The 13,975-nt window shown below is 47.3% G+C and overlaps 1 protein-coding gene across 1 annotated transcript in view; it reads left to right on the top strand.

Moving 5' to 3' along the window:
• Positions 1 to 9,052, top strand: part of gpn1 (GPN-loop GTPase 1) — a 48,346-nt gene extending 39,294 nt beyond the window's left edge. The window contains exons 13-14 of the mRNA XM_043695201.2: positions 8,284 to 8,397; positions 8,603 to 9,052. Coding sequence (XP_043551136.2) covers positions 8,284 to 8,397; positions 8,603 to 8,697 — 209 coding nt within the window. The 3' untranslated portion in view covers positions 8,698 to 9,052. The remainder of the gene's footprint in view (positions 1 to 8,283; positions 8,398 to 8,602) is intronic.
• Positions 9,053 to 13,975: the final 4,923 nt, after the last annotated feature.

Below are 13,975 nucleotides of genomic sequence, written 5' to 3'. Positions count from 1 at the left end.
GCACTAAGAAACGATAAGAACATAATCATACTATCAGCAGACAAAGGCAGAATGACGGTCATCCTGGACAAAGCAGAGTACATCCAGAAAGTGCAACAACTACTTGCAGATACCAACACCTACCAAAAGAGGGAGTTTGACCCCACCCCACAGCTCACCAATAGGATAAACAACACACTGAGGAACCTACAAAAAAAACGGACAGATAACCAGGTCTGACCTACAGAGACTGAAACCTGAAAGCAACAACACCCCCAGATTCTATGGACTACCTAAAGTGCACAAACCAGACATCCCACTCAGACCCATAGTATCACTACCAGGGACACCATCACACAAACTGGCTAAAGAACTACAGCAGAAACTGAAACACCTGATCAGCGGATCCAGACACTCTATACAATCAACACAGGAATTCTTGGACATCATCAGAAATATACACATAGACAAGGAAGAAACCGTGGTCTCATTCGATGTAACGGCACTGTTCACCTCTAACGACAAAACTCTAGCCAGAGAAACAATAGCCAACCCGCTGGACATACAGAACAGACAACAAGACGGGGAACCTATCAACAAAGACGGCATACTCAAACTACTGGACTTGTGCCTCACAACACACTTCACATTCAACAACCAAATATATGAACAAATCAACGGCACACCCATGGGCTCACCCATCTCTGGACTCATAGCAGAAGCGGTAATGCAAAGATTAGAACAAACAGTCTTCCCGCAAATTCAACCCAAACTCTGGGTCAGATATGTGGATGACACCTTTGTAATCATTAAAAACACAGAAATAGAAAACACACCCCGGATCATCAACGCCACACTCACAGGAATCCGATTCACGAGAGAGGAAGAAAAGGACAACCAACTCCCATTCCTAGACGTGATGGTACAGAGAACACCGAACGGAGAATTCACCACAAAGGTATACAGGAAAGCCACACACACAGACCAAGTCCTGAACTACGAAAGCAACCACCCCAATACACAAAAGAAGTTGAATCAAGACACTGTTCAAAAGGGCCACAACACACTGCAGCATACCAGAACTGCAAAAAGAGGAAGAAGAACACCTGTACAATGTATTCACCAAAAACGGATACCCCGCAATTTCATCAACAGATGCCTAAGGGAAAGACAACGGAACGAGGACATGCCACAACCCAAAGGACTAGCCACACTACCATACATCAGGAGCATTTCCGAACTGACAGCCAGACTACTGCGACCACTAGGACTCATAACAGCACACAAACCAACAGCCACTCTCAGACAACAACTCACCAGGACAAAGGACCCGATACCCAGCATGAGCAAAACCAACGTAGTGTACAAAGTCCCATGCAAGGACTGTACAAAACACTACATAGGACAAACAGGAAGACAGCTAACGATCTGCATCCATGAACACCAACTAGCCACGAAACGACACGACCAGCTATCCTTCGTAGCCACACACGCAGATGACAAGCAACATGAATTCGACTGGGACAATACTACTATTATAGGACAAGCCAAACAGAGAACAGCCAGGGAATTCCTAGAAGCATGGCACTCATCCACAAACTCCATCGACCTGGACCCAATATACCGGACACTGCAGCGGACAGCTGAAACTGACAACTAGAAGCGGCAGAGACAGGCCACTATAAATGCTGGAGGAAAGATCACAGAAGCGCTTCACAGGAGGCTCCCAAGCACTGAGGATGTCACCTAGACAGGGGACGAAACGTCTGCAACACAAATTCCCAGCTCGGCGAACAGAACCACAACAACGAGCACCCGAGCTACAAATCTTTTCACAAACTTTGAACATGCTTAGTGCTTGGGGCTTGGGTGGGGGTGTAATTGTTCCAGGATGATGTTTTGAAACAATACATAAATAGTCCAATTAGAGAAGGGGCCATTCTAGGCCTGGTATTGGGGAATGAGCCCGGTCACATGATTGAAGTGCTATTGGGGGAGTATTTTGGGAACAATGACCATGATTCCGTCAGTTTAAAATTACTTATGGAGAAGGATAAGAGGAGCCCTCGGGTGAAAATACTAAACCAGGGAGAAGGCTAACTGTGCCAAACAGGAACTGGGGAATGTGGATGGGCGCACCTGCTTGAGAGTGTATCCCCTTCTGGCATGTGGGAAGTTTGTAAAGGCTAGTTGATTAGCGTTCAGGACCAGCATGTTCCTGTGAAGATGAAGGATAAGGATGGCCAGATTCAGGAACCTTGGATGACAATTCTCAGCTTAGTCGAAAAGGAAAAGGAAGCATTTGTAAGCTTTTGGAAACTGAAGAGAGATAGAGCCCTCAAAGAATACAAAGAAAGCAGGAAAGACTTAAAAAAAAGTTAGGAGGGCTGGAAACTTGCTAGGAAGGCTGAAGGGGGCCACGAAACATCCTTGGCAAGCAGGATTAAGGGAAACTACAGGCCTGTGAGCCTTATGTCAGGAAGAGGGAAATTATTGGAGAAGATTCTTAGCGATAGGATTTCCTCACATTTGGAAATCTTTAATAGCAATAGGCAGCATGCCTTTATGTGGGGAAGGCTGTGCCTCACAAACTTGACTGAGTCTTTTGAGGAAGTGACAAAGATGATTGAGGGCAGGGTGCTGGATGTTGTCTACATAGACTTTAGCAAGGCCTTTGACAAGATCCCTCACGGCAGGCTAATACAAAAGGGGAAGTCACGTGGGGTTAGCAGTGAGCTGGTAAGATGGTTCCGGAACTGCCTTGGCCATGGAAGATAAAGAGGAATGCTGGAAGAGTTTTACTGACTGGAGGTCTGTAACCAGTGGTGCCCTGCAGAGGTCAGTGCTGGGAACCCTGTTGTTTGTGATATATATGAATGATTTGGAGGAGAATCTAGTTGGTCTGATTAGTAGACAAAGATTGAGGGAGCTGCAGGTAGTGAGGAGGATTGCCAAAGGATTTAGCAGGAAACAGAGAGGCTGGTAACTTGGGCAGAGAAATGACAGATTGAATTTAATCTGGACAAATGGGAGGTGGTGTGTTTTGGAAGATCTAATGCAGAGGGAAGTATACAGCAAATGGCTGTAATGCAGTAAAGGCATTAATATACAGAGGGACCTGGGTATAGGGATCCACAGTTCCCTGAAAGTGGTAGCACAAGTGGATAAGGTGGTCAAGATAATGTATAGCCTTCAAGAAGGATGTGGGGGCTACAGGGTACAGAAACGGTTGAGAACATAGAACATAGAAAAATACAGCACAGGAACGGGCCCCTCAGCCCACAATGTTGTGCCGAACATGATGCCAAATGAAACAAATCCCTTCTGCCTGCCCTTGGTGCATATCCCTTCAGGCCTTGCAATTTCACGCACTTAACTAAAGGTTTTATAAATGCCCTGGTTGTTTCTGCCTCCACCAACATCCCTGGCTGTATCACACTCTGCATTTAAAAAAAAAACTTGCCCTTCACATCTCCTTTCAACTTTCCCATCTCACCTTAAATACATGCCCCTTAGTTTTAGATATTTCAACTCCGGGAGAACGATTCTGACCGGCAACCCTATCTATGCATCTCATAATATTATCGACTTCCATCCAATCTCCTCTCAGTTTCCACTGCTCCAGAAAAAACAACCCGAGTTTTTCTATCCTCTCCTTACATCTGAAACCCGCTAATCCAGGCAGCATTCCCTTCTGCATCCTCTCCAAAGCCTCCACATCCTTCCTGTAAAGTGGAGATCAAATTTGAGCGTAATACTCAGTGTGGCTTAACCAGTCTTACAAAGCTGCAACACAACATCCTGACTCTTGTACTCCATCCCCCACCAATAAAGGCAAGTATGCCTTTTTACCACCCTAGCTACTTGTATGGCCAGGATGTTGCCTGGTTTGGTGGGTATTAGCTATGAAGGGAGATTGGGCAAACTTGGTTTGTTTTCACGTGTACGTTAGAGGCTGAGGAGGGATCTGATAGAAGTTAACAAAATAATGAGAGGATGGATAAAATGGACAGTGGGAGTTTTTTTCCCCAGGGTAGAAATAACAGTTCCAAATGGGGGCACGGTGGCACAGTGGTTAGCACTGCTGCCTCACAGCGCCAGAGACCCGGGTTCAATTCACGACTCAGGCGATTGACTGTGTGGAGTTTGCACATTCTCCCCGTGTCTGCGTGGGTTTCCTCCGGGTGCTCCAGTTTCCTCCCACAGTCCAAAGATGTGCAGATCAGGTGAATTAGCCATGCTAAATCGCCCGCAGTGTTAGGTAAAGGGGTAAATGTAGGGGAATGGGTAGGTTGCGCTTCGGCGGGTCGGTGTGGACTTGTTGGGCCGAAGGGTCTGTTTTCACACTGTAAGTAATCTAATCGAAAATCTAATCTAAGGATGTAGGTTTAGATAAAAGGGAGTAGATTTAACGGAGATGTGAGAGGTAAGATTTTTACACAGAAGGTGGTAAGTGCCTCGAATGCACTGCCAGAGGAGGTGGTGGAAGTAGGTATGAGCGATACATTTAAGAGGCATTTTGACGGATACATGAAAAGGCAGGGAATAAAGGGAGACAGACTCCGTACAGGGGTAAAGGGAGACAGACTCCGTACAGGGGTAAAGGGAGACAGACTCCGTACAGGGGTAAAGGGAGACAGACTCCGTACAGGGGTAAAGGGAGACAGACTCCGTACAGGGATAAAGGGAGACAGACTGCGTACAGGGGTAAAGGGAGACAGCCTGCGTAAAGGGAGACAGACTCCGTACAGGGATAAAGGGAGACAGACTCCGTACAGGGGTAAAGGGAGACAGACTCCGTACAGGGGTAAAGGGAGACAGACTCCGTACAGGGATAAAGGGAGACAGACTCCGTACAGGGGTAAAGGGAGACAGACTCCGTACAGGGATAAAGGGAGACAGACTCCGTACAGGGGTAAAGGGAGACAGACTCCGTACAGGGGTAAAGGGAGACAGACTCCGTACAGGGATAAAGGGAGACAGACTCCGTACAGGGATAAAGGGAGACAGACTGCGTACAGGGGTAAAGGGAGACAGCCTGCGTAAAGGGAGACAGACTCCGTACAGGGATAAAGGGAGACAGACTCCGTACAGGGGTAAAGGGAGACAGACTCCGTACAGGGGTAAAGGGAGACAGACTCCGTACAGGGATAAAGGGAGACAGACTCCGTACAGGGGTAAAGGGAGACAGACTCCGTACAGGGATAAAGGGAGACAGACTCCGTACAGGGGTAAAGGGAGACAGACTCCGTACAGGGATAAAGGGAGACAGACTGCGTACAGGGGTCAAGGGAGACAGCCTGCGTACAGGGGTCAAGGGCGTCAGACTCCGTACAGGGGTAAAGGGAGACAGACTCCGTACAGGGCTCAAGGGAGACAGCCTCCGTACAGGGGTCAAGGGAGACAGCCTCCGTACAGGGGTCAAGGGAGACAGCCTCCGTACAGGGGTCAAGGGAGACAGCCTCCGTACAGGGGTCAAGGGAGACAGCCTCCGTACAGGGGTCAAGGGAGACAGACTGCGTACAGGGGTCAAGGGAGACAGACTGCGTACAGGGGTCAAGGGAGACAGACTGCGTACAGGGGTCAAGGGAGACAGACTGCATTCAGGGATAAAGGGAGACAGACTGCGTACAAGGGTCAAGGGAGACAGACTGCGTACAGGGGTCAAGGGCGACAGACTCCATACAGGAAGACAGACTCCGTACAGGGGTCAAGGGCGACAGACTCCGTACAGGAAGACAGACTCCGTACAGGAGTAAAGGGAGACAGACTGCGTACAGGGGTAAAGGGAGACAGACTGCGTACAGGGGTAAAGGGAGACAGACTGCGTACAGGGGTAAAGGGATACAGACTGCGTACAGGGGTAAAGGGAGACAGACTGCGTACAGGGGTAAAGGGAGACAGACTGCGTACAGGGGTAAAGGGAGACAGACTGCGTACAGGGATAAAGCGAGGCAGACTGCGTACAGGGATAAAGCGAGGCAGACTGCCTACAGGGAGACAGACTCCGTACAGGGGTAAAGGGAGACAGACTCCGTACAGGAAGACAGACTCCGTACAGGGGTAAAGGGAGACAGACTCCGTACAGGAAGACAGACTCCGTATAGGGGTCAAGGGAGATAGACTGCGTACAGGGGTAAAGGGAGACAGACTGCGTACAGGGGTAAAGGGAGACAGACTGCGTACAGGGATAAAGGGAGACAGACTGTGTGGAGGGATAAAGGGAGACAGACTCCGTTCAGGGGTAAAGGGATACAGACTGCGTACAGGGATAAAGGGAGACAGACTCCGTTCAGGGGTAAAGGGATACAGACTGCGTACAGGGATAAAGGGAGACAGACTCCGTTCAGGGGTAAAGGGAGACAGACTGCGTACAGGGATAAAGCGAGGCAAACTGCCTACAGGGATACAGACTGCGTACAGGGATAAAGGGATACAGACTGCGTACAGGGATAAAGGGATACAGACTGCGTACAGGGATAAAGGGATACAGACTGCGTACAGGGATAAAGGGATACAGACTGCATACAGGGATAAAGGGAGACAGACTGCGTACAAGGGTCAAGGGAGACAGACTGCGTACAGGGGTCAAGGGCGACAGACTCCGTACAGGAAGACAGACTCCGTACAGGGGTAAAGGGAGACAGACTCCGTACAGGAAGACAGACTCCGTACAGGGGTCAAGGGAGACAGACTCCGTACAGGAGTAAAGGGAGACAGACTGCGTTCAGGGATAAAGGGAGACAGACTGCGTACAGGGGTCAAGGGCGTCAGACTCCGTACAGGGATAAAGGGAGACAGACTCCGTACAGGGGTAAAGGGAGACAGACTCCGTTCAGGGGTCAAGGGAGACAGACTGCGTACAGGGATAAAGCGAGGCAGACTGCCTACAGGGAGACAGACTGCGTCCAGGGGTATAGGGAGACAGACTGCGTCCAGGGGTAAAGGGAGACAGACTGCATTCAGGGATAAAGGGAGTCAGACTGCGAACAGGGGTAAAGGGAGTCACTGTGTGGAGGGATAAAGGGATACTGACTGCGTACAGGGTTAAAGGGAGACAGACTGCGTGGAGGCCAAAGTATTTGTTTAGAACGGTGTAATGTGTCAGTGCTGGCATGTGGGCTGAGGGGCCTGTTCCTGTGCTAGTTGGTTATAATCCCGGCTGGAGGCAATCAATATTGGAGTTTTGGGAAAGGTGGGCTTATATTTTGGAAGGTAGCTGGCATATTCTGGAATAGAGAGTTGTTTTAACAGCAAAGATCACAATCCAGATATGCTTTATGATTCAGACCGATCTTCTGATGAATTGTTAACCTGGTTATCTGCCACATATGTACATGAGTCTCAGATTCTGTTGTCTTGTCCTAATGAGAGAACAGCCCTGTGGGTCTTCTGGGACTATGGCAACCATACCTGTGTACATTCAAGTCTGCATCCTTTTGATGTAACGGATTGGAATTTGAAAAGGACTAGATAACAGAACTGTGCTTTGGCTGAGATTGAGGGCATTAAAAATGGAGAATAAAGTATGGTTTAGCAAGACGGGAGCAGTAGCAAAGGGATTAAGGCAAAGACAGCAGCAGTTATGAGCAGAAAGGAGATGTTTTCTGATCAGCCTGTTCAGACGTGGCACCTCTCGTGCAGGTGGGACTTGAAACCTGACCTTCTACCTCACAGGTAGGGACCCTAACACTGCCTGAAAAGCCCTTCACACATAAGGCAGCTTATTTTCCTTCAGGGTCAAACAGGAACAAAGTAGATTTGGAAGGAGGATGGCTGGTGTGGAGTGCAAATGATATAATGAAATGATCTCATGGTCACATCAGTGAAGGGGAGGGGCAAGGCCATGAGGTGCCATGACAAAGTGATGGGCCGGGTATAAATTGGGGAGCTCACCGAGCGGGCAGTGAACTCCAAGAAAACCACGAGGTGTTGAAAAGCAGCATATGTCTCTGTCAATGCTGTATATGCCCCTGTCTCTCACCAGTCAGCCCTACATCTCTCACCCTTTCTCTGCCACTCATTCTCCCTTCTTGCCATGTTACTTTGGTTTCATTTCAACCCTCCCCACCCACTCCCTCTTGCTCTTGTTCTCCCTTTAGCCCCTATTCCCCCTCTCTGGATCTCTCTCTGTGTGTCTCTTTCACATACACTTCCCACCTGTTGCTTTTTCAGCTGTTGTCTTTGTCTCTGAATGTTTCTTCAGTGTGAGTTGGTATTCGTATCATGCTGAGGTGTTCAAGCAGCTGTTTCATTGAGGTGTGGACCAATTACTGATTGTGCTCTTTATTCCTTTGTTCCTAGTGGATGACCAGCATGATGTGGAGGCAGGACCGTCAGCCCTCATCCTGACCCGGGGCATCCTTGATGAGGAGGACGAGGAAGTGGATTCAGACACTGATGACTTGGATCATCAAAGTAAGATGCAAAACCCAAGAGGAGTTATCTAACATGTGGTTGATGTGGTGGCATGATGGGGAGGAAGGGGGGAAATGTGAGCTGTTGGACAGTCTGTAATGGACAGGCATTACCAGAGAGTTGTCGTCTGATTTGGGTTCAGAACCTGTCTAGGTATCGTCCTGTTTCGTTATGAGGTCAGTGACTGTCTTCTTTTGGTGAACAGAAGCAGAGGAACAAAGTGAAGAACCTGCCTTCCAAAGATACCTGGAGCAGAGAAAGCGCAAGAGTTCCACCACCACCACTGCCGCCAATGAATGAGAGGAGGCAAACGATTGGAACGGATGCCAGGCCAGGAAGTCACTCTGACTGAATACGACCACCCACCTGTGCCTCTGATGTTACCCTTGTGCTCACCAGTGGGGTCCTGCCGTTTCTAGCTCTGAATCCTGTTGGAACTGCTCACTCTGAACAGCACTCTGTTCCTTGAGCTGTATATGTCGAGCTGTCTCTAGACCCAGTGCAGATATTGATTTAATCAATCTGTTTCCTGCCCCCTCCCTCAAACTGGGTGCTATCACCAATTTCCACTGACATTTGTGAATTTTAGACAAGAGAGAAGTCAAATCATGGATTTTGGAATATTTATTTAAGAAATAAAGTTTTATTTCAGTAATGACACAGGAATTTCCATTCTCTGTCCATGGCTGGAGGGTCAGCAGAGACCTGTTTCTCAGTGGTGAGATAGCTAGCGCAGTGTCGTGTGTTACGACTGGAATCAGCAGGAATGGAAAGGACGGTAAGAGAGAGATACTTCATTTCAATACTTTCAGGCTGCGCTGTGTTAAACGCTGGGTGAGGGAGTGGATCTACTCATCATGATGTTAGGGAGGACATTTCAGGACTTTGATCCAGCAACACTGAAGGAGTAACAATATATTTCCAAGTCAGGAATGTGTGCAGCTTCAAGGGAAACGTGCAGGTTGTGGTGTCATAGTGTCAGAATATTTGCAGCATAGAAAGAGGCCTTTCAGCTCTTTGTGTGTGTGCTGGCCATTAAACAAGTATTATCATCCCATTTTCTAGCACTTGTCCCATTGCTGCAGCCTTTCAAATGCTCATTTGCATAATACTAAAATGCCTTAATATAAAAATGCCTTTTAATTCCTGCTGTACCAACCCTTCAGGCAGTGGCTTCCAGACACCCGCAATCGTAAATTTTAATAAATTTTTGTTAAGCAAAGGTATTAAGGGATATGGGCCAAAGGAAGGTATATGGAGGTAGGCCACAGATCAGCGATGATCTCATTGAATGGTGCAACAGGCTGAAGGAGCTGAATGGCCTTCATGTATTCCTGTGTAATCCTCTGAAGCCCTCTCTCAAGTCTTCTGCCCCTTACCTTAAAACTGCACCCCTAGTTATTGATTCCTCTACAAATGGGAAAGGCTGTTACTGTCTACCTTATCCATGCCCCTCAAAACTTCTCAGCCAAATTCCCCTCAGGCCTCTCTGCTTTCAGGGAAACAACCCCAGCCTTTCTAGCCTCCCTTTATTAGCTGAATTGCTCCAGACTATGTAACATCTTGGTGAAACTCTAAAGCATCCCTTCCAGTGCAATCCTATAGGGTGGCAACCAGAACTGCACACAGTACTCCAGCTGGGGGCTAACATTACATACAGCTCCATCATGACCTCCTTGCTCTTGCCTTTATTAATCAAGCATTGAATACAAGTGTCCCACCTGATGTCTCAACCACCTATCTGTCTGTCTGTCTGTCTACATAGGAACAGGAGTAGGTTATTCAGCCCACTGAGTCTTCCTCACCGTGCATAATTGAACACGTAATGCCTTTTACCCATCCTATCCTTATAACCCAGTATGACACTGGGATTCAAAAATCTATCAATTTCTGCTTTTAGATATGCTCAAAAGCTGACTGTCCATAGACAGCTGGGGCAGAGAATTCCAAAGGTTTGCCATCTGAAAAACAATTTCTTCTCATTGCAGCCCAAGTAACATTATCTTCATTTTTGTACTCTCTGGTTAGAGACTCCCCAGTCAGAGGAATCATCAACCTGCATTTATCCTGTCTGTCCCTTTAAGTAATTTGTAGGTTTCAATGAGCTCCCCTTTGATTCTTCAAAACTCAGGAGGTTCCCATCTCTCTTCAAAGGACAGTCCATCCCAGGAACAGGTCTGAGGAACCTCTGCTTTCCCTTGATGGCAACAATATCTTTCCTGAAATAAAAAGACCAAAACTGTATACAGTACTCCTGCTGAGGTCTAATCAAACTCCATGTATCTGCTGTCCTTGTCCTTCTCGAGGGTTTTGAAAGTGCTGTCAGAGGAATACTGGTGAACATCTACATGGACAATTTGGTTCAGTTTGTGGTCATTGGTAATGTCCAGAAAGATGATGGAAAGTTTGGACTTTAGAGAACAGAAAGCAGCAAGATTTAAAGGCGACAGATAGAGGGAAGCGGGCAAATTGAGACAGTCACTGACGTGCTGGAATTCCTAATGGAAAGTTCAGGAGGAAGTGAGGGACGAGAGGGAAATATTGAGATGGTGAAAGTGCCCTTTTGACAAAGGGGGTGAACTGTGCACAAAGGTAAGAGGAGGAGTTAGGCAATGTGCCAAGTTTAGATCCTTAAGGGTGGAGGGGGTTCAGGGGATGAAGCTGAAGACTTTGTTTTTAACATATTCTGAGTTGGCGGAAATGTGAATACATCGTGAAGAGCAAGGACTAGGCTTAGAGAGGAGTGAAGGTGTAGAAGATGGAATGAGAGTACTGCGCATTGTCGAAGTGTGTAAACGTTTCTACCTGATGGCTTTTGTTAAAGTACCAGATGAGGTGGGCCTGGGGAGGGTCCTAAGCTTTTTTCAGTTTAATGACTTAGATAAGGAATGATAAATTTGGAGATGGCCCAAAGACAGGCAAGCAAATATGTTGAGCACATACACATTGAAAATGGATGTAGATATATTGAGTGAGTAGACCAACGTCTGGAAGATGGTGTATAATATGGGCAAATGTGAACTGTTTACTTTAGCAGAAAGACTTTTAAAAAGAAAAGCATTACTTAAACAGAATAGCTGCAGAATCTGCATCTGCAGAGGAATCTGGGTGTTCTACTGCATAAGTCCCAAAGAGTTAGCATTCGTCATCATCGATGTTCCCTCACTGACAAGGATGACCTTTTTGCACTCTCAGGGTGAGTCTATATGAGGCAGTACAGAGCGATGGGGCTTCCGCAGGCTCGATTACACTTGGGGCAGGTGTATTCATATACCCATCCAAATGCCTCTTAAATGTTGCAATTGTACCAGCCTCCACTGCATCCTCTGGCAGCTGATTCCATACACGTACCACCCTCTGCGTGAAAAGGTTGCCCCTTAGCTCCCTTTTATATCTTTCCCCCCTCACCCTAAACCTATGCCCTCTAGTTCTGGACTCCCTGACCCCAGGGAAAAGACTTTGCCTATTTATCCTATCCACGCCCCTCATAATTTTGTAAACCTGTATAAGGTCATCCCTCAGCCTCCGACACTCCAGGGAAAACAGCCCCAGCCTGTTCAGCCTCTCCCTGTAGCTCAGATACTCCAACCTTGGCAACATCCTTGTAAATCTTTTCTGAACCCTTTCGAAGTTTCACAACATCTTTCTGATAGGAAGACCAGAATTGCACACAATATTCCAACAGTGGCCTAACCAATGTCCTGTACAGCTGCAACATGACCTCCCAACTCCTGTACTCAATACTCTGACCAATAAAGGAAAGCATACCAAACGCTGCCTTCACAATCCTATCTACCTGCAACTCCACTTTCAAGGAGCTATGAACCTGCACTCCAAGCTCTCTGTTCAGCAACACTCCCTAGGACCTTACCATTAAGTGTGTAAGTCCAGCTAAGATTTGCTTTCCCAAAATGCAGCACCTCACATTTATCTGAATTAAACTCCATCTGCCACTTCTCAGCCCATTGGTCCATCTGGTCAAGATCCTGTTGTAATCTGAAGTAACCCTCCACGCTCTCCACTACACCTCCAATTTTGGTGTCATCTGCAAACTTACTAACTTGTACCTCTTATGCTCACATCCAAATCATTTATGTAAATGACAAAAAGTAGAGGACCCAGCACCGATCCTTGTGGCACTCCACTAGTCACAGGCCTCCAGTCTGAAAAACAACCCTCCACCACCACCCTCTGTCTTCTACCTTTGAGCCAGTTCTGTATCCAAATGGCTAGTTCTCCCTGTATTCCATGAGATCTAACCTTGCAAACAGTCTCCAATGGGGAACCTTGTCGAACGCCTTACTCAAGTCCATATAGATCACACCCACCGCTCTGCCCTCATCAATCTTCTTTGTTACTTCATCAAAAAACTCAATCAAGTTTGTGAGACATGATTTCCCACACACAAAGCCATGTTGACTATCCCTAATCAGTCCTTGCCTTTCCAAATACATGTACATCCTGTCCCTCAGGATTGCCTCCAACAACTTGCCCACCGCTGGGGTCAGTCTCACCGGTCTACAGTTCCCTGGCTTGTCTTTATCACCCTTCTTAAACAGTGGCACCACGTTTGCCAACGTCCAGTCTTCCGGCACCTCACCTGTGACTATCGATGATGCAAATATCTCAGCAAGAGGCCCAGCAATCACTTCTCTAGCTTCCCACAGAGTTCTAGGGTACACCTGATCAGGTCCTGAGGATTTATCCACCTTTAACCGTTTCAAGACGTCCAGCACTTCCTCCTCTGTAATCTGGACATTTTGCAAGATGTCACCATCTATTTCCCTACAGTCTATATCTTCCATATCCTTTTCCACAGTAAATACTGATGCAAAATATTCATTTAGTATCTCCCCCATTTTCTGCAGCTCCACACAAAGGCCACCTTGCTGATCTTTGAGGGGCCCTATTCTCTCCCTAGTTACCCTTTTGTCCTTAATATATTTGTAAAAACCCTTTGGATTCTCTTTAATTCTATTTGCCAAAGCTATCTCATGTCCAAAGAAGAGGGATCAGTGCCTCGATGCTGGGGCTGTTTGCCTGGTCAAGGACACTGGGGTTGCTGGGTCTGTCTTTGCAATGGATTGATATGATCTTGCAGTAACACGCGATGGCGGGACTGCTGCAGTACACAGTCCGTGTCTCAGAGCCAGAGGGAAGGGTGGGAGCCACCACAGCTCTGTAAGCCATATCCAAATACCGCAAGGAAGTAAGAAGGCTATTGTTATGTTCTCCTTTACGATGAGAGGAATTGAACATAAAAATGAAGATGTTATGATTCAGTTATAGAGGGCATTGGTGAGACCACTGCTCAAAAACTGTGCAGTTTTGGTTCTCCTTATCTAAGGAAGGATATAAATGTCTGGAAGCTGATTAGGCAATGTGTACCAGGCAATGTGTACCAGGCAATGTGTACCAGGCAATGTGTACCAGGCAATGTGTACCAGGCAATGTGTACCAGGCAATGTGTACCAGGCAATGTGTACCAGGCAATGTGTACCAGGCAATGTGTACCAGATTGATGCTTGGAAGAAGTGGGTATTCTTATGATAGATTGCACAAGGTGGGTGTGCTTCCA

Source organism: Chiloscyllium plagiosum, unplaced genomic scaffold (assembly GCF_037043375.1).
Source record: "Chiloscyllium plagiosum isolate Xiang-an unplaced genomic scaffold, Cpla_swu_hap1 HiC_scaffold_10, whole genome shotgun sequence".
Taxonomy (NCBI): Eukaryota; Metazoa; Chordata; class Chondrichthyes; order Orectolobiformes; family Hemiscylliidae; genus Chiloscyllium; species Chiloscyllium plagiosum.
Note: the sequence above shows the minus strand (reverse complement) of the source record. Positions and strands in the feature narration are given on the sequence as shown.